This window comes from Agelaius tricolor, unplaced genomic scaffold, assembly GCF_023055355.1.
Source record: "Agelaius tricolor isolate 1412-34295 unplaced genomic scaffold, bAgeTri1.0.p SCAF_16, whole genome shotgun sequence".
Taxonomy (NCBI): Eukaryota; Metazoa; Chordata; class Aves; order Passeriformes; family Icteridae; genus Agelaius; species Agelaius tricolor.
The window spans coordinates 20,287,554-20,311,367 of record NW_027269276.1 but is presented as its reverse complement, the minus strand read 5'-3'; the positions used below and the strand labels follow the sequence as shown (position 1 = coordinate 20,311,367).

General features: G+C 38.7%; 2 protein-coding genes and 1 long non-coding RNA gene across 7 annotated transcripts; 1 reads left to right on the top strand and 2 right to left on the bottom strand.

Annotated features, from left to right (window-relative positions):
* Positions 1-324: 324 nt before the first annotated feature.
* On the bottom strand, positions 325-4,866 carry GTF2A2 (general transcription factor IIA subunit 2). Its single transcript, XM_071442039.1, has 5 exons — positions 4,734-4,866; positions 4,297-4,432; positions 3,721-3,825; positions 2,291-2,417; positions 325-633 (listed from the first exon to the last, which is right to left on the bottom strand). Exons 2-5 carry the CDS (start codon positions 4,366-4,368, stop codon positions 608-610), a joined length of 330 nt encoding a protein of 109 aa, XP_071298140.1. The 5' UTR covers positions 4,369-4,432; positions 4,734-4,866; the 3' UTR covers positions 325-607.
* LOC139597065 (uncharacterized) lies at positions 4,855-9,568 on the top strand. Its single transcript, XR_011681498.1, has 3 exons — positions 4,855-4,979; positions 6,215-6,536; positions 7,839-9,568. It is a non-coding gene; the product is annotated as an uncharacterized lncRNA (long non-coding RNA).
* Positions 7,066-23,479, bottom strand: BNIP2 (BCL2 interacting protein 2). Of its 5 annotated transcripts, XM_071442034.1 has the most exons (13): positions 21,939-23,479; positions 20,412-20,634; positions 19,214-19,351; positions 18,576-18,706; positions 17,803-17,870; positions 16,844-17,017; positions 14,857-15,033; positions 14,110-14,212; positions 13,861-13,992; positions 13,131-13,217; positions 12,901-12,999; positions 11,467-11,502; positions 7,066-9,566 (listed from the first exon to the last, which is right to left on the bottom strand). In XM_071442034.1, the coding sequence occupies exons 4-13, from the start codon at positions 18,623-18,625 to the stop codon at positions 9,518-9,520; spliced, it is 975 nt and encodes a 324-aa protein (XP_071298135.1). In that variant the 5' UTR covers positions 18,626-18,706; positions 19,214-19,351; positions 20,412-20,634; positions 21,939-23,479; the 3' UTR covers positions 7,066-9,517. The 5 variants fall into 5 exon arrangements, with proteins under 5 accessions (XP_071298135.1, XP_071298134.1, XP_071298136.1 ...); XM_071442033.1 differs by lacking the exon at positions 20,412-20,634; XM_071442035.1 differs by lacking the exons at positions 20,412-20,634; positions 21,939-23,479 and adding an exon at positions 19,942-20,381.
* Positions 23,480-23,814: the final 335 nt, after the last annotated feature.

Sequence of the window (23,814 nt, the reverse complement as noted above, 5' to 3'; positions counted from 1 at the left end):
GCTCTTTTAGTTTCAAAAATGGTTACTTACCAATTTGCAGTGCGCAGCCAAGGGCACGTAGCAGAACTATTTATAGACAGAAATCTGCAGTCACAAACACACAAACATGCTGCCCAGCAGGAGCTGCTAAGCTTTTGCTGATGTCCTCCTCCATCATTCTGTAACAGACATTTCTTGCAATACCTAGCAGTGCAACCGCAGTTACCCTGCAACTAAAAGACTTTTTAATTTGCAACATTTCTCTAAACACACTTAGAAAATGTTGGGGAATATGGTATGTTAATGCTAGTTTTAACCAAAGTTTTCCAATGATCACTCTTTCAAAAGTTTTTAAATAAAAGTTTATTACAGAAATTATTTTGAACAAAAGAAAAAGACAACAGTATCTCTTGTAATTAAAAAAAAGGTAACATTATATTCATGCCCTATAAGGTGAAATGAAGAAATGCTACAGGTATTTCTTCCGCTGTCATTCTGTGATGCTTTCTAGTATGGATTAATTCACATCTGCATCACAGGAATTGAGTATGATCAGTCCCTTTCCATGCTTCTCTCCAGAAAGTGCTGCATATTAACAGAAAATATTGCAGACAAACCACAGGTCTATTCATTCTGCAGTATTGGAACCAGTGTCTAGGAAAGAAAAGAGAAAGTGAGACAAATACACACCCCCACTGAAAACAGAGAAGCAAGAACTTTCTCTAGTATCTTCCCCAAGTTCTAAAGCATTCCCCAAGCATTTTAGAACATGTTCTGTACCTACCCTATTGTCTCTACTGCTCTCAATGCCATGCATGAACTGCTTGTGCTGTTTCACCTCACTTAGCAACACACACCAAGAAGAGCCAGCACAAAACTCCAGAGATGTATTAATATTAAAAATAATAAAAGCTTTGCTCTAACATGTAACAATACACAAACCCTTTACTGCAGTCGCCCACAAGCACATCTGGTTATCATCTACTAAGGAAAAATGTTTCTTCAAATCTGGCACCATAAGCTCTGGTGGAGTGTGGGCTGTAGCTTATCATGTATTTTGAAAGAGGTACATGAATGAGCATGATCTTCATAAAGCAACTCAAACCAATTCTCTGTTCTGACCTTTTGTCAGAATCACCAATTAACGCCAGTGTAGTTTTTGATACACTACCATTACTACTTTCTTGTTTTTAGAGTTGTGGAAAAAGTACGTAACTCAAATATGGAGAACAACAAGCCAGCGTTTAGTACTGTTCCTTCAACAAGTCAGCTTCTCATGGGAAAAAAAAAAGGTTGTAGTGTTAATAGCAACTTCAAGTCAGCCAATTGTTTAAATCTCATCTGCACAATTTATCAGGAATGAAAATGATTAATACTTGGAACGTAAGGTTTCCTCCACTAGCTATAATAAGCACACAAAAACCAAGCAGTAAGATTATATGCTTGGCTAATACTAGAAGTTGAGAAAACAATAAATCCTGTCAAATCTTTAGAACTACAATTTGAAGGGACTATTGTAAGCATGCCAGGGTCAGGAAGCCATGAAGAACCTGTTTCAGAGGTCTATGATGCATTTAAATAAAGGCTTTTCCATGCTCAGTTCCTGCTTTTAGCATCACTCTCTGAGGATGAAACAAGCAGCACCATTTCACACAGCTTTAGCAATACTCTGCCACATTGATAGTTTTAAAAGTTATAAAGCAGCTTGCCACAAAAGTAACTGAATTACTTTTTCCAGTAAAGAATCTCAAGGGACATGGACAAAAGTAATCCAGTCAAGCAGATATGGATTGCAAACTCCCACAAGCAGTGTACAAACAGAGGGTCTGTTAGGCAACAAATAAGTCTTATGACTTGCAAATGCATGCAAAAGCTTTCCATGGGTTTGTGTCTCCAGAGAATGACTGCTTAGACACTTTTCTCAGACAATTCCTTGCTCAGACAGTTGAAGCACTCTTCAGATTCAATAAAACATGGTGCTATCCCAACAAATAGGTTAGTACTAGAAAACTCACCAGACAGAAAATAAAGATTACTTCTGATTTTCTAATTGCTCAAGTATTATTATGTACTTCCCAGCCACAGGTGCACAGCAGTCCCTAACACGGCTCTACCTCAGTGCCTATGAGTCAGGGAAGCATTTAGCTGGCTTTTGTTTCATCTCTCATCAGACGTTGTAAAAGGGAATACAGAGCCCTACTTCCATCTAAGTCATACAGTCAACCTGGCTTTAGTAAGACACTCGGTCAAATCTCTCTAAAAACAATCAAGACTCATGTCTCAACCTATTTATATCATGTTTCATACTTACTTTTTCCATCACATGCTACAATTTTCACTTTATCCACTTTCACAAGTTCGGTGACCTCCCTAAATTCCACGTCATTCAGTACAAATGTCCATACATTGTCACAGAACCTGTATGTGTTCAGAGACCCCTAGAAAAAGACAAGAGACATTTGCTATAGGACACATCTCAAAGGCAACAGAAAATATGATGAGTATCTACTGAACCCTGTCCCTTCTAGAACAGATTGCTACAAAGCCAACAGTGGACCTGAATGCATACAAACTGGCAAGCAAGCAATTCTGAGGAAAACTGGAGTTTAAATGCCCTCCAGTGGCTGAAACTCTCAAAACCACAGAGTGACATTACAGAACATCCAAGGGGAGGCTCCTCAGGTAGGCAAAGAAGTTTTACAATATTTTCAATGTATACAAAGGATCAGTAGCAGGAAACATTTCTTAAAATATTGGACCATTAGAAAAATCAGATACAGCAGTGATCATAACAATGTGTGAATTCTGCAACTGGTTAAACAAAGTGGTAGCTTAAATAAAAAATCACTACAAAACTGACATATATGACATAAAGGGGTATCCCTCTTATTTGATGTATTACTGAGGATGTCAATATGGAAAACTTCTGACCTTCACTTTTACATATTTTAAATTGACATTTTTGAACTTCGAACTTAAGCTCCAGGTAACATTTTTTAAATTTACCCACTAAATACATGCTAAACTGTTTTTTATACCATGCTACATATGCAAAGCAATTTAAGTGTGCTAGAGAAATTATGCATTTTTAACATCTCTATATTGTTTAAAAATCTAGTCTTTTAGGAACCCACATTGTGAACGTGTTCTACATAGACTGTAGAGTAGTATCACAACAAGTTAACACGAAGCTGGGTTTTGTGTTTTTTTTTTTTCCTTAACATTACATTCAAGTTGACGTTTAACAACTTGCTGGCTATCTAACATTAATTAGGGTGGCTGAATGGGAACACCACCCAACTTATTTTTCTACGATACCTACAGAAAATAGCTACAAAATGATCCAGTGAAAGGGTGGATCTAAAACTCTCTAGTCTCTCTTCACATTACCCATGTGGCTGAAAATCTGGCCTCATCTCACTTTTGCTAGGGACAGCTGTGAGAAGCAGACGTCTCCCTCCTCATCTGCAAGACACTGAGGATGGCAACGTTATCCACCAAAAAAGCAATTCCCTCTTCCCTGTTTTCATCATCTGATTTCTGTATTTATTCAAAAGATCCCTGGCAGAACAAGGTAACAAGCCTTACAGCTGCATACAGAATACACATGTAAACAGTCATTATTAGAGCCAAAATGAACCCTCTTAAGTTCTTGCTAAGAGCACATGGCTTTAAATGCCATTCTGCATCAACACTTAGTTGCTGTATCTCATGTAAAAATTTAAGATATCATTTCCTTACCCTGAAATTGACTCTGTTCCTGACTCGCTGTGCCAGTGCTGAATTTATAGCTTTATCAAACTGAAGTAGCACCTGAAGGGCCAACTGAGGTGTGATTTGCTGTGACTGAAGTAGTTGAAAAGAAAACAAGTTTTGAGTTGTAAGTAAGCTCAAACATGCAGTAGAAGTTAAAAACATCAAAACAAAGTTCACTTCAATGAAGCAGATCTCTAGAAGAACACTCTACAAAAAATTATGTTCCTGTATTTATTTCCATTTTTATATTTCAATCCAGTATTACACAAAGATCTCTTATAATAAATATTTATTGGAAATAACTAGAGGAACAGCAAATTGACTCCAATGTTCCAGTTAATCTGGCTGTTAATTTACATAAGACTGTGCCACTTACATAAAGCACTTTCCTTTACCTAAAATACAAAGCAAAAAACATCACAAGTGAATGTAGCACCAAACCCTAACGATTTCAGTCAGGAAGTTTCCCAAACCTTGGCCATAAGTACCCTGACACAGGAACAACAAAGCCGTTTGGATAAAAACTTCTGTCTTTATTAAGCTACTCGCCCAGGCCCCGACCTGTATGAGCTCATCCAGACTCTCCTGAAGGCTGTTGCCCAGTGTGGTGTTCCTATACAGCTGGTACGCCATGGTTCCCTGCGAGGGCTGGACACGTCCTGTTCATCCACGGCTGCGCGCCTGGGCTGTCCTCGCTCTCATCGAAAACAAACAAAGGTAACAATAAAACCCTGCACGCCCCACGGCCCAGCCCGCCGGGCACGCACAGTATAGAGAGCACCCCGCAACACCGCCCGACCCTCGGGCGCGCTCCCGGCGCCGCACAACCGAGAGCCCGGCCCGGCTCCGGGAGCCATCCCGCCCGGAGCCATTCCGGGCGGGAGCCGGGCACCGCGCGGCCCCGCCGAGCCCCACCCGGTCCCGGCCCCGGCCCCGACCCCGCCGCCGCCCCCGGGGAAGCGGCCCCGGCCCGGCCCCGCGCCGCCATCGGCCCTCACCGCGCGCGGCCGGAAGCGCGGCCCCGCCCGGCCGGCACGGCCCGGAAGCGGAACGGGCCGGGGCCGGGCCCAGCGGCGCCCTCACGGCTCCGGCCGAGGCCTGCAGAGGGTACAGCTGCGGCTCGGTAAATACAGCCGGCAGTAAAGACCCACATCCACACACGTGCTCATCACATTACCCCGACACGCCTCGGAATGCAGAAAACAAGCTAATTTAAAAAGAAAGGATGGTAATATTCTTAAGAGGTAGGTGAAGTCTTCTACTTACATTTTTTCTAGTAGAGGGAGAAAGGAAAATAGTCACATCTGTGAAGAGTGCTACTAGCCCAATAAAGCCAGTTCTATTATCCATGACTCACAATCTGCTTTTGCATGATTACTACAGCTTCACTTTGTTAAACACTGCACGATTCCCATTATCACCCACAATAAAGTTTACAGACACTAATTGACAGTGTAATCATTCTAATGTACCGTTCAACCATTACAGCACCTACAGCTCAGGTCTTTCTTGTTAATAAATAGGTTTTGTTAATGAAAAGAAACATTGCAGAACTGCAGAACCACGGGTAAACTAAGCATCTGTTGTCCATGAATGTTTATTTGTAATTATTAACCTGCAATTCCATCTTACCAGTATTAACTAGCAGTTGAGCAAGCTAGAGTAAGGAATATGGTAAGATAAGGACGTTTGGAAAGCACTCTGATAGCTTCTCTGCAGATCATTTTCAATACTAAAAAAATTCATGTAAATCGGAGTAATCTGGGCAGTTCTAATTGCAAAACTGAAAAAAAAAATCTAGTTGAGCAAAGAATGGCTTTAATTTCACTGATTTCAGTCATGCATGAAGGGAATGATGAAAAACTAACATGACTGCACCCTCCTCACAAATGCTATTTTTTCCTGTTAGTTTAATATGGGTAATGGGATGTGATAAAAGAAACAGGGTAGTTTAACATAGAATTTTGAAGCCAGGAAAGCTGCAAGATGTCTTTCAGAAGATTAATATTTAAATATTCCTTACATTTCAGAGTGTTACTCTGACTAAAAGAAGGTGTCCTTAAGTATAATTAAAGCACTTGTTTCAAGTGTCTCTGACAAACATTAAGTGAAACAAATCCTCTTGAGAATGACCTGCATCCACAAGGACTGAGTGAGAATTTCAACTGCAAGATTTGTAAGGCTTCTGTGGTTACAATAAGCTTGCAAGCTGTTATCCCTCTCCTCTCCATTCCTCATATGAGGTTTTTGAGGGAGACTGGAATGACTTGAGAATTCAAGTCATTTCCAAAGACAACAGCTTTTGAGAGGACATGGATTTAAACCACCTTTCTAGATACTAAATACTGTATAAATCTGTAGGATACACTGACAAAAATTTGACACTGAAAGAAATACGCTTTTAACCAAGAAACTTTCTCCCTTGTGACAGTTTTAGTTGATAAAGTGCCTATTCACAACGTACTTCAATATTTTTCAGCCAATACAGACATTTCAGCAGACAGCATCAGTGAAGCTGACATCACCAAGCAACACCACCTTCTCCTGGCCCATGACACACCTGCAGGTCCTTCATAAAAGATTCCATTACTACCACGTGTAATCTAACCTCGAAGTATGACACAATTAACTGCTGGAAGTTTTAAACTCTCATTAGAGCATTCAGGGTATGATGCAACAAAGCTGCTGAAACAGACACAGGCTCTAATATCCTACTGGACTGCAGTTTGGAGTGTAGCTGCTGTCTCTCAGTACAACGTTCCTCACAGCAACTGGGGCTGTTCTTCATTTGTTTACTGAAGGTAAAGGAAAAAAACATACCAAAGTGTGTTGTTATGAACAAGGTTACAGATTATTCTAGCTAGTTCTACCCTTTTTGGAATAAAAGTTCTTCAGTCTGCTTCAGCTCTAAATCCTTTCCCATTACCCTCCAACAGAACATGGCTCTGCCATATTACACAGATCAAAAACATTCAAGCAAATCCAGAGTCTACTCACATCAGTTTTTAATGACACTTTCTCCAGAATCTCTTTCCCACTTCTGAATTTACCCCATTGCAGAAATCATCAGGAAATGTCACATCAAGAGGCCACTGGTCCCAACATCTCTATTTCAGCTGTGCACAGCAATAATGAGATACATAATGACTTATTACTACATATATAAATATATATAAACCAATGAGACCTCCAAATCAGAGGTAAATCAGTGACTTGTGAAATTTTTTCTTGACAGGGGTCAGCAAATTCTAGCAAAATTACTCTTACTTTTAGAAGGAAGTGCCATTGAAAGGTGAATTCCCTCCAAAACTGTATCTTATCACAAAGTGATTCAAGTTTTGAAATAATTTTTATTTAAGCATGACATTCCAACTTTTCAGGTTTTTAAATATTAAAATATATTACATTATATTATAAATTCCAAAAAAGTTAAGTTTGACAAAACATTATCCATAGCTTTGGGACCACTTTGCTTTTTGTAAACATCCACCTCACCACTAAATGATGAGCTGCAAGGAGGCAGAGGGGAATAATATTTTAATACACTTCTTTCTCAAGCTGCATATCTTTAGAGACAGAACAACTGCTGTGCTGTATACTCATTCACAACAACTTACACTAGAGAAATAAACCATTTATAAGCACATACACATTTCCAACAGAAACCATACTACTGCAGCATGAAACTGTAGAATCCTTGGCCACCAGGAAACACAATAACAATCCCATCGTTTGGTAAATGTGGCATATACAGAGGAATGGCTAGTCTGTACTGCACTATACACACAGGAAGCCACAGGACACAGAGAACTACAATCCCTCCATTAAAAATATAATTTTACTGAGACCAATGCTTTTATCAATTAGGAAAAAATGGAAATGAGATAATCAGAATGCTTCCTGTTTAGCTTAGGACACGTGCAAACCCAGAAAAAATCAGATTTGCACGGTCGTACAGACCCCACTGTGAAAGTATCAGAAGTAAACAAGGCTGCAAGAGCTCCATGTACTGACTTGAACTTTACAATAATCTGTGTCAACATCAAAACTGAAGCAGGAGATAAGACAGCCCCAAAGAAAGTGCATTTGTGTTCTGCTTTCAGAGCAAGATCCAAACCTGATGGCATGGAAGCAAGGTAACTTGGCATTGATATTATCTCTGTTGTGTGAATACATCCTGCCTATCAATCTCCTTGAAACTCTGATACAAAAACTACTGCAACAAAAGGACTTTGATCTTGAGATGAAAGTATCTGAACTGCAGACTTAAGTAAACCTCCAGAGACATGAGCAGTTTTCCCTCACCTGACATCCATATACTCTCAGAGTCTATGCAGGTATCACTGGAGACAGTGGATTAATTGTTACTTGGTAAGTCTTGACCACAGAATATCTCACAACTGCTATTTATCAGTGTCATGTAATAATCTGGTTGAACATAACTTCTTTTTTTATAAGATAACTGAGTAACATTAAATATAGTTAAAAATTATATTTTTTAGCATTAAGACAAAATTGTGAGCACAATAAACACCAAAAGCAAAGATTTAATATACTTGCTACAACATTATATTGCTCAACTCCTGAATGAATTTATTTGCGTACACTTGCCCTTACATGGAAAATGCAATGTTTATCAAAAGATGTTACAAACTTTTACAATGTATCAACCAGTGCATTACTGTTGTCCCAGTAAGCCTAGACACACTAGTTGTATGTCCAAGAAGACCTCTTGCAGACACAGATTTACCACCACTGTGGGGAGTGAAAACACCCCAACCTTTAAAACACTTCTTAAAAGATAAATTAGTGCTGGTATCATGTGCCTAACAACTTTAGAAATGCATGTTTCATCTACAAGAATGACACAGGTAGCATAAAACTTCTCATATTTCTGCCCAAGACATGGTATTGTGGCTAGGATACCTGTGTAGCTCCCAGGTTCTACTGAGCATGACCAGAGTTCCCATCAGTAACAATCAAGATTCACCCACAAAGAACTGCAATGAACCCATTTTCTACTGCTAGCTGAGACAGTCTTGACATACTGAAGCAGAATCTAAATTCACAACTTCAACTGAAAAAGGTCTGGTATCTCACCAGTCAGTTCAGCTTTTGTGGCTTAGGCTTAAACCTCCTGGCCAACAAACTGCCACCCACAGAACCGCAGTTCTGCATCCTGAATGATGCACTGAAAGACACCAAAGTTGAAGCTTACTCTGGTGAGGTAAAGGAGTGAGCTTGTGTAAGGGAAATGAACAAAAATAAGGATCTCTGTATTTGCGAATGCCAAGTTAATAATGATTGTTAATATCCGAACAGGTTTTCATGACAACAAAGAAATGCACTTGACCATTTACAGCAAAACAGATTTATACAATAAGAACAAGTAACTTAAGGCCTTGTCCACCTGCAAATGAATTCCTTCAGCAGGTACACACAATATACTGTTCAGTCATAAAAATATATATATTATCTCTTTCCTTTAACATTTAGGTATATAAATATTTTACTGAAGAACATGCATCATTTAGATAAACAGCTGCAAGAACATCCTCTGAAAACATAGGGTTCTTTGCTATTTAGCAGTACGAAATGATTACATATAACAGCAATTAAAGTCAAGACAAACCAATACAGCAGTAAGCAGTTCATGGTGTGCTAATCCAAAGCACCTTTTGCAACAGATTATATAATACATACACACAGAGAATGCACTGTAATGGAGCACAAACAGCATCCTTCCATCTGCGCATTCTTCAGTCTTGTTTGGACTCCAAACTTACTGTTCGCTTTTCTGCTCTTGTTTTCCATTCAGCTCTTGGTCAACTCTGCTTACCAAAGAAAGCAGTAAGATTAAACTATGTTAACATAGTTTGACAGCTCATATTATTAAGAAAAAAATATTAACCTTAACAGGAAAACACAAAGCTTTTATATGGGAAAAGTTTTAGTAAATAAATATTAAATTAAGGTTTTCATTTAATGTAGTCATGATGTTTGGGTTCTTTTCAATATCTATTTTCCTACCACCCCCTAAAAATTAATTAAAATTGTTAGCAAACCATTTAAGAAACTACAGCACTTGAGAGGAAGCATTTGAAAAGTGCAAGTCAAGTTTGACTACAGAGGAAAAAAGCATGGCCTGTGCTCAAAGTAACAAATGCAAACAAATACAGTACATGTAACATGACAATACTGGCAAGCACTACCACTCTGATGAATTCATAAGCACTGAATTAATTACCTTCTTGGCTTAATTACTCTAACTTTAAAGGTAACAGCACTAGTTGAATTAACAAAAGTGAAGAGGCTCCTTAACTGCAATAATTTTTCTATTATGTTCTAAGACTCTTGCAATTACCCTGGAAAAATTCACCATCATGCTGATAAAAGTGGCTTTGATTTTGTACCTTATTTCTTACTATCTGCCTTGGGACCAGCAAACAAAATGCTGCTTTGCAGAAACCAGGGGATGATTGGATTGGAACCCCTGCACGAATTGTACTTTTCCTCTTTACAGTAAGAACAAGCTACAGTCTTGATAACATTTTCTGGCAAATAAGTTGTGCATGGAGGTAAATTAATTTTAAAACCAACAGCAGTTCTAAAGTGAAAGATTAACAATCTGTCTAACATACCTATAACTATAACCAGCCAGTTTTTCAAAATGAGAGAAACAGTGACAGCTCCTCTGGGCCACAAACCCATGAAAAGGAGCTGCTTTCTACCTGATTGAAGGCTCAGTATCCAATTCTGCCTGTGATCTCTATATCTAATTTTCACTGAAGAACATATTACTTTTTACAAAAGTGGTGGTAGTATAGGTGAAGTTATCAACAGGGATACAAAAAAGTGCTTGTTCTACTGTAGATTTTTTACATTATCACTTAATTGGAGTAATTCCTGAAGAATGTTCAACACATGACTAGATTTACATGTGAGCTTCCAGAAATAATTTAAATTCCTTTTACTTCAATCTCAGTGTTCCTCTACCCAATTTAGACAATAAGCCTTCCTTAATAGTTAGGCACACAAAGGAAAAGTAATTTAAAAAACTCCAAAGTTAGTAGCAAAATCTTTCAGTCAATTTGTTAGTGAGTGAAAAAATAACATATCCATTCAAAAAATTCATCAGCTGTGAAATAGCTTGAATAGTTAGCAGGAGACTGGAAATTAACAAAGTGTTTATTGGGAAGGAACGTAGGCACTGCAAATACAAACAGCACTAAAATACTAATTTAGATTGCATCTATGCAAGTTAATAACTAAAAAGGTAGCAAATACCAAAAATACAAGATTAAGTATTAGAACTTCTTACAGAGTTGCATCTCTGCTAATGCATAGCTACAGCTTAGCACTAAGTACAGCTCATCTCCAGAGATCAATTCCTGTTAGAAACAATAACATTTGCTTTAATGGGTTCATACAGAAGCACTACTTTTGCCTCTTCAAGTTGAGAACCCATGTATCCCCTTAAAAGTGAGCATCTCACATAAAGGTGTAATAGAAACTATTTACAAATAGCTGTCTGAACACCCAGGGTGAGTTCTTACAGATCCCATACTGCCTGCAAGTACAGTATAGTTGCTGTCATGCAGAAACACTTGGGCACTAGTGCATGTTTATATTTACAAATGCTTATTCCTTTATGCAAGCCAATCAACTGGGAGTTAGTTGCAGTGCAAATTGTCTTATATAGATGCAACCCTAATCAAAAGATGAATATACCTTTTCTGTTTCTTTCTAAATTTTTCTTCTTCATACCTTGGTGAGGAAAAGTTTTATTTCAGTAAATATAACATATAAAAGCCAAAATCAACAGAAGCTGCAAACCAGTTTTAGCGTCAATGGTCTGCAGAAACTTAATTTTGAAACTGACATAATTAAGAAAAAACCACAGTGTACCTCCAACATTTATTAGCATTAAACAAAAACCATTAAGATTTACTTACTACAACATAACAAATGAATTCAATACGACCTCTTGTACAGTGTTAGCATTCATCAATAAAACTTAAAGCCTGTATCCATGACAGTTTGAAGCCAGATATAATCCTCCACAGAAATCTGAGAATTAACTCTTTAAGTTAACCATGTCTAGACTTTGCAGAACAGTTAAAGGTTCATCAATACAAAGAGAAATCTTTTAAAACTCAGAAAGACAGTCTGAATATTCATAAGACACCCATAAAACCCCAGAGAAAAAATTCTAAAGACAGCACAAGGCTGCCTCAGCTTTGTCACATGTTTCACTCCCACCCCATGAAAACTGTTTTTCTGTCTTACAGAGAGTTAAATTGTGGAGCTGACAGCAGCTGGATGTCTACTGAAATAAGCAGCCATCTGCAGGGGGCACGAGGCTTTGTCCAGCATGGCTGTGCCCTCAGTGCCACCTTCCCCCAGTTTGTGTCACCTATTACAATGCAGACAACACAGGGTTCGTGTGTCACACCCTCTAACAGGCTGTCATCAGGATTGTTAGTGTTTTCATCTGGTTTTCTTAAGACCCAAGTTTATGGTTTCTACTCTACTACTGCATTCACAAATGCTTTTGACAAAAGGATCATCATCTTGTTTGACAGCAGAATTGTGCTGATATTAAAATGGCTATCTTTATCTGGATGGGAAGGAAAAAAAAACTTGCACTGATGCTGTCTTCATTTCTTTACAAAGTAGTTTAGAACTGCAGGGAGTAGGGATTCAGCATTTTCCCCATCACTGCTTTTCTTTCAAATGAAAACCCAATCCAAGTGATATTTCAGCACTTAACTTGTTCCACATTTTAATTAAAACACTTTAGAAGACTTATAAATAACTTCAGCATCAACATGCCCACAATTTCTCACTCACAAGCCAGTTTAATACACCCACCAAGATGCAGAACAACTGGAATGAGACCTTCTCTAGAAGGCTTAATTTACACACAGCTCAGTAATTGCACAAAGCTCACTGTGAAAATGACTATACATGAACATTTTGGCTGTCCATGCTACTCCATTCCAAACTGCCTTTAGCAATGAGGTCTAGCATGGACACTCCTCCTAGACAGAGCAATAATCTCAGTTAAGTCATTATGTGCCAAGTGTTACATTCGAACCAAACACTGATTACAACATCCTAAACCATGATCAGTGTAGAAGATGTTGGAATAATAAAACGTACTGTTTTATGCATTCTGGGATGCCAACGTATTCCATGGGGATGAGTTCAGCTAGTTCTGCCAGGGTAAAGACATACCTAATTTTTTGGCTGAATTTTGAGCTGTGGAAGAACAAATGCAGGGTACAGTTACAACTCTAAACATTTTTCATTAGGTCAATATTAAAACAGTCTTTTAAGTTCAAAGCAAACAGTTGTCAGAATTATTTATGAAAAAGCTCCCAGAGCATTACCTTATAAAAGGTTTTGTGATGGCCAGGAGAGTTCTGATGAACCAGGAAGGATGAACTATGATCAACGATTTCAGATTTTTCCTTAACCTGAAGGATTTAAACAAGGGATAATTACTGGAACAAAAAGGCAGCATGACCAGGGGTTTTGGAATATGTAAGAAGTATGTTTTTAGAAGCACAGCTGTCACATAAACACATGTATTCTGTATAGAATAAACATGTATTCTGACATCCCATTATTAGAAGTCAACCTCCATCAGAGGAAAAAATAGTATACAACTGTAAAATAAAAACTAAAGATTCAGTATCAATTTGACAAGGAAGTAACATTCCAAGGAGAAGCTCCTCTGAATATCTTTGCAGATAAAGTAGTTCACAAAGGACCTCTCTTATTAATCATATCTAATACATTAAGTTGTAAGGATATTCTACAGGATAACAATATTCAGTATTCTAAGACTACTATTTTCACTAAAAAAAACACCCTGAGAACAACAGCCACAAAAAGCATACACAAAACCCCCAAGCAACAAAAAAATCCACCACACAACACTACCAGGCATGTTTGTAGCATCATCCCACATTGCCTAGCTTAGGATAAGGTTTTCAGTACACCAATTTCCTTCATCATCAAATCTTAACCAGAAGAAGCAGTTTTTCCTAAAAACTGCTATCTCTGTCTATCTCTGAGCATGTGAATATTATAAAAAAATATTGCAGAGCTTCTTACCTTCTATCAATTTGCTGGTAACATTTCCTAAGCCAGCCTAAACTTGGCATTTTTCTCCGTGTTGTTGCACCATTCAGGTACACTATCATATAGTTCTCTGCTACTAATAGCTCTAAAGTGCCAATTACATACCTGGAGAGACAAACAAAGAAAATTTCAATATCCACAATCTTCATCTGAAAGTAATTCCTAGTAGTGCTCAAATATATTAAAAATAACAAAAACCCAGAAAGGCAGAGGATGACTTACTTAAATAGATTGTCCATTAGGTATCTGTAGTTAGGCTGGCTGCTCTCAGGCATGAAGCAAACAGCAAACACAACAATGGCATTTAACCCATCACCATAATAACCTAAAAAGAAATAAGCAGCAGTAGTGACAAAGGTGACAATACAGTGACTACATTTACACAATCTTAAGCATAAGCTTTTTCATTATTTACCTTAAAGAGATGTACACACATCCATCTGGACACATTCATACAGTTACAGAAAACATCAAGGTCTCTTTTTCAAGTTTGTCTACTTCTAAAGCAACAGCTGAAGCTGATGTTAATCAAACACTGTATCTATAACCAACATTTCAGTGTACAACCTCAGTAGATTTGATAATATCTTATGTTCTTAAAGTTTAATCAACTTTTCTTCCAACCTAAACTTCACAGACTGTTGGGAAGAGCCATGACTTTATTTCTGCTTTACTAGATGGATAGTTAATGTTTTCAATAGTCTAGAAACCAAAAACTTAGGTAGCAGTGACACTGTAGGATAGAGTAAATATATCTTATTACATAGGTGCATTTTAGTACACGTGACCATGAGTACATTTTGGAACTTTAGTTTAATAGGGAAAAAATTATTTTATCAACCATGTCTTAACACTGCAACAAATTAATTACTACAAGTCTTCATGCCCAAAGCTCTTCCTGTGCCCCTCCAACTCATCTTAAAGAAGTAGTTGCATAACAGCTCCCCAGAGCACATCACCAATCCTTACCACCATGACTGATAACTTTTTTGTACGGTTCAATTGCCTTCATGTCCACCCTGTGGTCCTGCTCTCCGATCCGAAACATTCGCCAGCGGCGACCATCATCCTTCTCCTCTGCCACAGTGTACTCAGCCAGGGAGCCTTTCCTAATGACATCAGTAGTTTTTGGTTTTGGAAGATCATCTACCAAAATGAGAACATGTTGAAGACCCATTATGAATACCATGCATAGTGACAATCAGCTACAACACAAGTTAACCACTTTGCTATCTAATCTATTTTGGTATTCTTCAGCCAGTCAGACACACCCGCTGATATCGTGGATATTTTAATTAACACACTCATGTTCGCAGTTATCTGTTGACTGCAATTTTCTCTATTACAAGTATGTGAAAAATTTCCATTCATGGAGAAGCCTAATTAATTTAGGCTTTCAGAACACAGACCCCAATGAATTTCACCAAAATAAACAAAGTGGTTAACTCCAATGAGAATTACAGAGGTTGATCACAGATTTACATGAAGCATGATTCAAAACATTGAGGTACCTTGCAAGCAGACATGCAGACAAATCTATAGGAAATTAAATCTAATTCACATGTGCAATCAAAATAGATGAAATTTTTGCTGACAGGAATCTGTAAGACAATTTGCTCCAATGAAATTATGATTCTTGACTTTGTTGCATGGACCTTACCCAAAGCGAGAAAAACCTACTGCAAGTTAGTTGTCTGTTCCCGAAACAAAGCTGTTAATTGAAACTATCCTTCCAGGAAAATGAAGGCAGCAGCATTAAAGGAAGAAAAGACAGAAACCCTTTTCAGCCACTTTTAAAAACAAGACACATCCGGAACATTTCCTTTGCATCACTGCAAAAGCAACCATAAACACCAATTCTTCTTTAAAACAGTGAAAATCCTTTTACAAATTTAAACACACAGTCTCTGTTAAGAAAACTTCCACTGCAATATGCCTTTAGCTATTTAAAAACCAAAACCACCTCCTTATTCTAAAGAGTGTTTATTTCTCCACAGGTAGTGTTTCAAACATAACAGTGAACAGAGAACTTCAGGAATTTAAATTATTTTATTTTCAGGATGAGAAAATAATAATTAAGTTTACATATTTACTTATTAGGGACATTCCTAAACCATGAAGTTTACAGATGTTAGAGACTCCAACAATTTGCTCAACACAACTGTTCTTGGCTTCCATAAAGAGGGCCTTAAGACATCATTAAACTCAAAGTTTAAAATTTGTGCTTTAACTCCTACACAAAACACTTCTCTGAAAAAAAAAATTGTTAGAATCTCCAGGTTTTGTCTATAAGATGTAACACCTATTAATGTCTTAAAAACTGAGATCATTACTAGTGTGGCTATAGCTACTTTAAATTCCTATGAAGCAATTTCAGAATTTCTTGACATAAAATAGGGGCTCTTTTACTGCCTCTAGTCAATCTGGAAATATGCATACTCTAAGGCTACTGAGCTTCTGTCATTGTCACCACAGGAGATTTGAGATCAGGTGTTAGTTAGTATTTTTAAAAATACTATTCAGTCCTCCTTAAATTGAAATTCATCAATTTCTGAGTAGGTAATCTATATCCCTTTGTTTGGCTCCTTCCATTTAAAACTCATTTCTAACACATATAAAATACCTTGGGTACTTTTTTCTGTTGTGTGGTTCTTAAAAACTTACTGCAATAGAGGATTTTCCATAACTTCAGGGCTTATAGATGCATATGTAGATGATGTTCACCTAAGTTTACCTACAGTTACAGCTAGTAACTGCTTGCCTGTTTATTGATCAGATGAGGTCTGACTTGCTCTTTAAAAAGTCACTGCATCTATTTCTAATTCCTAATATAATCACTACCTTTGTATTTCTCCTCTTGTACTATTGAGTCACAGCTATTTCTTATCAGAGAAACAGTCAACCTGCACACAAGAAAATATTTTAGAACATCAGACAAAAGAACCAAAATACTCACCTTCCCATTCAAATTCATTGCTATTTTCTGAAGGAGTATCTAAATCATCCAAATCAATCTCTCCACTTTCATCCAAGTCATCAGAAAAAACAGATTCCTCACTGGGATCCAAATTTAAGCTAATATCTGGAGCCATTAGTTTCTTCCTCAATTTGGTTCCATTACCCTCTGTATCTAAAGAAAGCAAATTAATTTTTTTAAAATTATTTTATTATTTTTATTGCTAAAACAAGTTTAAATAAGCATATTACCAAGACAGAAGAGCACAGTTCTTTCTCATAATGCATTATAAATTAATGCCCATAATTTAAACAAGCTATCTTTGGAGTAAGACTTTAATAGGGGATGGAAAGAACAGCAGGTAAAAGTTCTCAAATTACCCATTGCACACACACAGTCTGAGCAGGGTGGCAGACACTACTACACCTGCCTGCTGCATGCAGGTGTCCCAGGAGTTGCTCCAGATATTACACTGAATAAATCTCACAAATAATACAACAGATTCATGTCCCTAGCACTTGCTTTTGTTAGGCTTCAGTGACATCATAACTATCTTTGATAAAATAGAAAATTATATACCAGCTGAAAAAAAAAAAGACTGACAGACAACAGTGAGGACATAAAATTAAAGAATCTGTTCTGTGAATACACAGAATGCTTTGAGGTAAAAGGCAAATATTAGCATGATTTAGACAGGAGTTGAAAGCAAGGAACAAAATCAGATTACCAATCTGGCACTGGAAATACTGTAAGTAAAGCAGAGAGACAAAATCCAAAAAAATTTTACATGTAAAAACCTCCAAAACTCCAATCAATGAAACAAAAACAAAAATCCAAAAAAAAGCAAAACCCCAAACCCCCAAAACAAAACAAGCAATAAAATCCCCCCACACCAAGGAGCTTTAAAGCAGCCATTTAAAGAGGAAGCAGTCAGCTGGACTGGAGTGGAATGTTCTTACCAGCTTCGTTTTCTGTTCCAGCTGCAGCCAATGCATCAGACTCAACAGGATCATCCTCTGGCAGGGGCCTGGGACACAAAGAAATTATTGTTACAAACCTGCTTTAACTTTTTTTTTAATGCCATATATTAAGACTTACACATTACTACAAAAACCCACTGTAAAGATAGTACTGAATTAACTTTACTTATGCAAGCCTAAATGCAAGATTTCAGTAAACAAACACCAAGGCAGCAGAAAATTCCTTTACAGCATTCAAGTGACCATCCCATCCTGTGACAAATACCAAAACACTGACTACTACCAGTGTGTCATCCTTAAGAAAACTTGTCATATTCTTGCTTGACAAAATTTGATGTGAAATAAATTACAGAAGTAGTTTAATCATGTTATCATAGAAAGCATCTAGAGCTAATTTTTTGTAGGCCCAAGCATCAGTAGCAGCATTAACTTTTAAAGCCTTTCCTCGGTATTTTGCTTAATGAAATATTTGGGTCATGAGGCACTGGGAGTAATATGCAAACAATGTAGTTGCAAAATATTTTCACAGGAAATAAACAAAGCCAAGCTTACAAATCTTCATTTAAAACCACTGGAAACGTCAACAGTGGCAATCCTGAAGAAATATGCCACAAAACCTTTTCAAAACTGCTCTATTAATGGAAATCACTGCAAGATTATTACTGAGTATTAGTTCACCAAGAAGACCAAGAGGTAGCTTATTGCTGATGTTATGTGTTTGATCCAAATTACTTTAAAAAAGAATTCAAAACCTTGGAAAATCTTCATCTTGCCACTCTTCCTTAAACTCAACCCCTTCCATTCTCCAGCTAACTTCAATTGCTAACAGAGACTGCTGATCAGGCAGAACCTCTGGTCTTCAGCACAACGGGTTAAAGAGGAGCTGCAGGAACATAACAGAAGGTGTTAGCTCAATACTGTGGTAATTCCCATACTTCCAACACATCCTTTAACTTATCATCAAGATGAGGTATTATGCAGAATAAAAAAAAAAACACCACAGGGAAAAGTTTTTTATTTGTTTCCATTTTACTTTTTTTTCCCCCCCCCACAAAACTGCTTGTGGGAATGGTTTATCATACAGTAATTTAGGTTGGAAGGGATTTAATGTAGTCAAGGAAGATCAACCCCTCAGTTAAAATTAAGACCTTGAGCAACCTGTTCTATCATTTATGATTACACCAGTTCACTCAGATTAACAAAATGTAAGAAACCAGATGTATATCTCTCTAGATTCTATAGGAGATAATTAATAAGTGTATATTTTGAGAAAAAGTCCAGATGATCAGATCTCAACTACAAGCCATTTAAAAAGAAAAGAAAAAAAAAAAAAAAGCAACCCAAACATTTTAAAGATAACTATTTAAGGCAGTGTTTTTGGAGAACTCACCCTATGATGTGCAAGTAAAGCTGTCGTTTTTCAGGCTCACCCATCACCAGCAACGAGGAATCCCCAATAATAGAACATGGTAGACCATTCTGCTGACATAGAAGTCCAAACCAGTTGAAGCTCTTGGCTATGTTGGCGCTAAAGATTGGCAGAAACAGGTAAAATTATCGGTGAAGGTATTAAGAAAACTAACATCCATCAAAATAAGAAACCATGATATTTTGCAAAGAACCAATCAACACAGAACAGCAGCAAGTACAAAGTTTGAATGCAACCAATACTGCTTATTAACCCAGAGATTGTGGCAGTGTTCACAGGGGTCTGAGGATGAGGGAAGAGACGGAGATCTGACTCCATGTTTCAGAAGGCCTGATTTATTATTTTATGATATATATTATATTAAAACTATACCAAATGAATAGAAGAAAGGATTTCATCAGAAGGCTAGCTAAGAATAGAAAAGGGATGAATAACAAAAGTTTGTGTCTCGGACAGAGAGTCTGAGCCAGCTGACTGTGATTGGCCATTAATTAGAAACAACCACATGAGACCAATCCCAGATCCACCCGTTGCATTCCACAGCAGCAGATAACCATTGTTTGCATTTTGCTCCTGAGGCCTCTCAGCTTTTCAGGAGAAAAAATCCTAAGGAAAGGATTTTTCATAAAATGTGTCTGTGACAAGAGATATAATTTTTTTTACATGGGTGAAAACCAAATTACACTTACTGTTCTGTAGGACCAGCTTTCCTTTCATGACAAATCCAATTTTTTCTTCTCCTGACCTGATTTTAAAATGTCCTGCAATGCTTAAAGCTACGCTATGCAAGTTGATTAATAAAGAAAAATTAAGTGATCTTTTCGTAAAACTGCAGTGCTATGAATTAAACACTAATGATCTCAAGTTAAGCCTGTTTTACTGACATTTCCCTGCTTCACTCACCCAGGAAATTTAAATAAAATTTTTAGAAGGTAGGAACCTAGTTCCTCTTCAGGGCCAGACTTCCCCTGTTTGAGACATTCAGTACCTGCACCTCTCAGCTGTTGTTCTTCAGCAGTGTGGAGAAGTTGCCCCATCCAGTGCCCTCCCAGCTCTCCCTGTTTGTCCTGACTAAAGCACTGCTTGGAAACAAGTCCTGCCTCTCACCAAGCTGATAATGTTCTCAGCATACAAGGTGTGGATACTCCTGGCCACCAACCTGCTGGCAGCTGCAACAGTGGGTTTGAAATATTTGCTCAGAGGGAAGGTCACATTTGGATCAGCAGTAACAGTGAATGTGTGCAGAGCTCTCTATGCATTTGTTTCAGGACAGAGATGAAGCCCAAGGAGTTTCCCCAGGGCCCTCAGCAGTCAGGAGAAGGCAGTGGTTACCAGCAGCATGGAATGAACCAGCTGGTGCAAATATGCAGGTGACTATAAACCTGAAAGAAAACCTTAACTCATGACTTCAGTCTTAAAGGACAAAAAATTGGCAGTCAAAACACCCAAATATCACCCTCCCCAAGACTGTCACTGTGCTGGTGGCTGTAAGATGCTCCCCTTGACCTGCACCTATCCAGTTCTCAGACACCTGAAAGCAGGGCTTTGCTCCAAGACTTGAACAGTTTTCTTCCCACACTTTTGAAGAATAGCAAACACCAAGTAACACCTGTTAATTCCAAATGGACAGCCTTTCAGTGCAGAAGCATTTCTAACTGCACTTACTTCATCACACTGGGATAAGCCTGTTGTACTAAGAAAAGAGTTTAAAAGCTACTGGTGCTGTTATCTAAACCTAAGGTGCTTTTATGGAACACTCCTCACACCACTTGCAGAATTCTCATCAGCAGCTTCTCATTGAGGTAGACTATAAAGCAATCATTTGCTAAGTACCACACAGGACACCTGAACGCAATTTACAAGGCAAGCTTGGAGTTCAACTTCAGATAAGTCTGAATTTAGGTTTTCAGCATCCTACCTAACACCCAGACTACTAAGTAGCTGGTTTGGATGTCTTGACTTTAAGTCTCACCAACAAAAGCACTATCATTTGTCAACTAGAAGAATGAGAAATTAAGAAGGAAGGGTAACCTTTTCAAGAAAGTTAGGAAAGTGATGACTTCTGAGTTATTTCACATCAACAAATATAAATGCTTACTAGCAGGCAAAAAAAAAAAACAAAACCTACTTCTGCTTATGCAAACTAAAGCTGAGTTTAGAATACTCCTTCTACTCTTGCTGTGGCATTGCTGACATGTTTTTAAAATGCCAAAGCCTTTTTAATTAAGCTGTAAATCTAAAATCTAAAAATGTAACTTGGAAAAATGTAAATTTTAATAATGCAAGTATTTATCAGTCATATAGAAAAAAAGCAAATCATTTCTACCTGACCCTAGCACACTTCATGGCCAGCTCAAAAAGGTTTGGTTTCTAAGAACAGCAAGCCTGATCTTATCCTCCATTGCTCATTACTTTCTATTTTGCATAAAGAAATGGAAGATGGAGAGTTATCTAAAGGTCAGAAACTTCAATACATCAAAGAATATCTGAATGTAGGGTTGCCAGGAGGTTCTGCTCTCTTACTGGAGCCACTAGACTTTAGGACTCTTCAATGCCTTTTATATTTTTAAGTATCTCAACAGGCAAGTTATGGTATTACAAAAAAGGAACACATCACTCAAACCCACTGCTCTTTCACTACAGCTAATGAACAAATTTCCATTCCAGAACAGCAGGTCAAACCTACTTAAGTTTGCATCTGAAGAATGTCACTGCTGGCACCAGAGGTCAAACATCAGTGTTTTCATCCTTTTTTCTTAGAAAATAGGTAGTTTTCAGAGTTCTCTCATTAATACCAAGCTGCCTTAGCTGGTTGGTTCTGGAATATCAAGTACAACAATGTTAAGAAGTCTGTTAAAAATTGCCATTTATAAAAATTTACAGTAGAGCTAAACAGAGACTTGGGTCTGTCCCAAATACCCAAAAAACTGGGTGGCAGCAGAGGTGGGACAGAAGGACAACAGAAAGCATGAGATCATTTTATTCATGAAGTTAAAGGCTGCTTGCAAAAATTGTTATTTAAGTTTTCACCTTTGAGTTCTCAAGCAAATAAACAAATAACTACAAGCCAGACATTTCCAAGGTCACATCTGCCTATCCAATACTAATACCTATATTCAGTACTTGATCAGCACCCTCGCATCTAAAATAGAATAAATACAAAGTTTTAACTTTGCAGGACAATTTCAATGTCATGCATTTTTACTAAAAATTTACATTTTTACCTTTTTTCAATGTACCTGATAAGCAAAGAACAGAAAACTGTTCCACCTCAAAATGTCAAAATCAACTTCAAAACAAGGTTAGCCTACATTCTACCCCCCACATTTCACCTTTATTGTATCAACAGAAACATTAACTGAGTGTCAAGTTAATTCCAGGTTTCAGGCGCTATTAATTCCAGGTTTAAGGCATTAAAGAGGTGCTTTTAAGAGTAATTTTCACATTTGATTTTAAAGCAAGCCTCAAGCAAGGAACAGACACATCTTCTGGTACACAAACCCACAGGATGCAGCTCACTGCAATTTCTAAATTCCAATGATCTTTAGAACGTGGCCTGATTGGCCATAAATCCAAGACAAGTTTCCCAAACCTGAAGATGGCCCTCCAGACTTCACCACTTGAAAGTTTGCAAAATGGGACCATGCAAGAACTATAGTTAATAACAGATCAATTGTCTCCTTTCCTCTCTCTCTCAGCATCAAAGCACAGAAAAGCCAGACAACTAAAAGAGAAGACTTCTGAAAAGTCTTGCTTTTCTCCTGAGGATACCACTTTTAACTCCACATCCAGAGCAACAGAAGGGTCTGTATTTATGCACCACTCAAACTTATTTAAAGGTAAACACTAACTTCTAAGAACTTATACCCTGCCCAGATATTCCTTTGTGGGACTTAAACACGCATACAAGTCAACCAGAAATAATCAACCACTATTTAGCGTATTGCATTAGCAGCAGGAAATCAGGAGGAACTAAGACAAAAGGCACTAGAAAGCAACTCTGACTTCCGTGACACGGCTCCGTACTGCGCGTTCGCTACGCCTGCAGCGGAACAGCCACGCTATGCGAAATCCTGCGGGGCGGAGCAGGGCAGGCGATTTTCCCCTCGCAGATTTACGCGTTCACAGCCCTTCCCTGTGCAGCGGCAGCGGGGCGGGGGAGCGGCGGGCGCGGCCGAGCGGGGCCGAGGAGCTGCCCGGCCGCGGGGTCTCTGCTCAGCGCCGCCGCCGCTGCCCCAGTTAGGCCACAGCGCTGAATCCGCCGCCCCCTGCGCACCTGCGGTCGGGCCGCGGCCCCACCTCGCCCCGCGCAGCCCGGCCCCGGCTCCTGGCCCGGCGCTCCCGCCCCTCCGCGGTCGTACCTGACGGGAGCGGGAGCGGCAGCGGGGCCGGGCCGCGCTCGGGGCCGCGCTGCGCTGCGCGCCCGCGCTCACCCGGAACCGCATCCGCCGCCCGAGTCACGTGACAGCCCGGGCCGCGCGCTGCTCGGACACTCGTGCGCATGCGTGAGCAGCGGGGACGGCGCTCGCGCCGCCGTGAGGGCGGGCGGGGGCGCAGCGGCA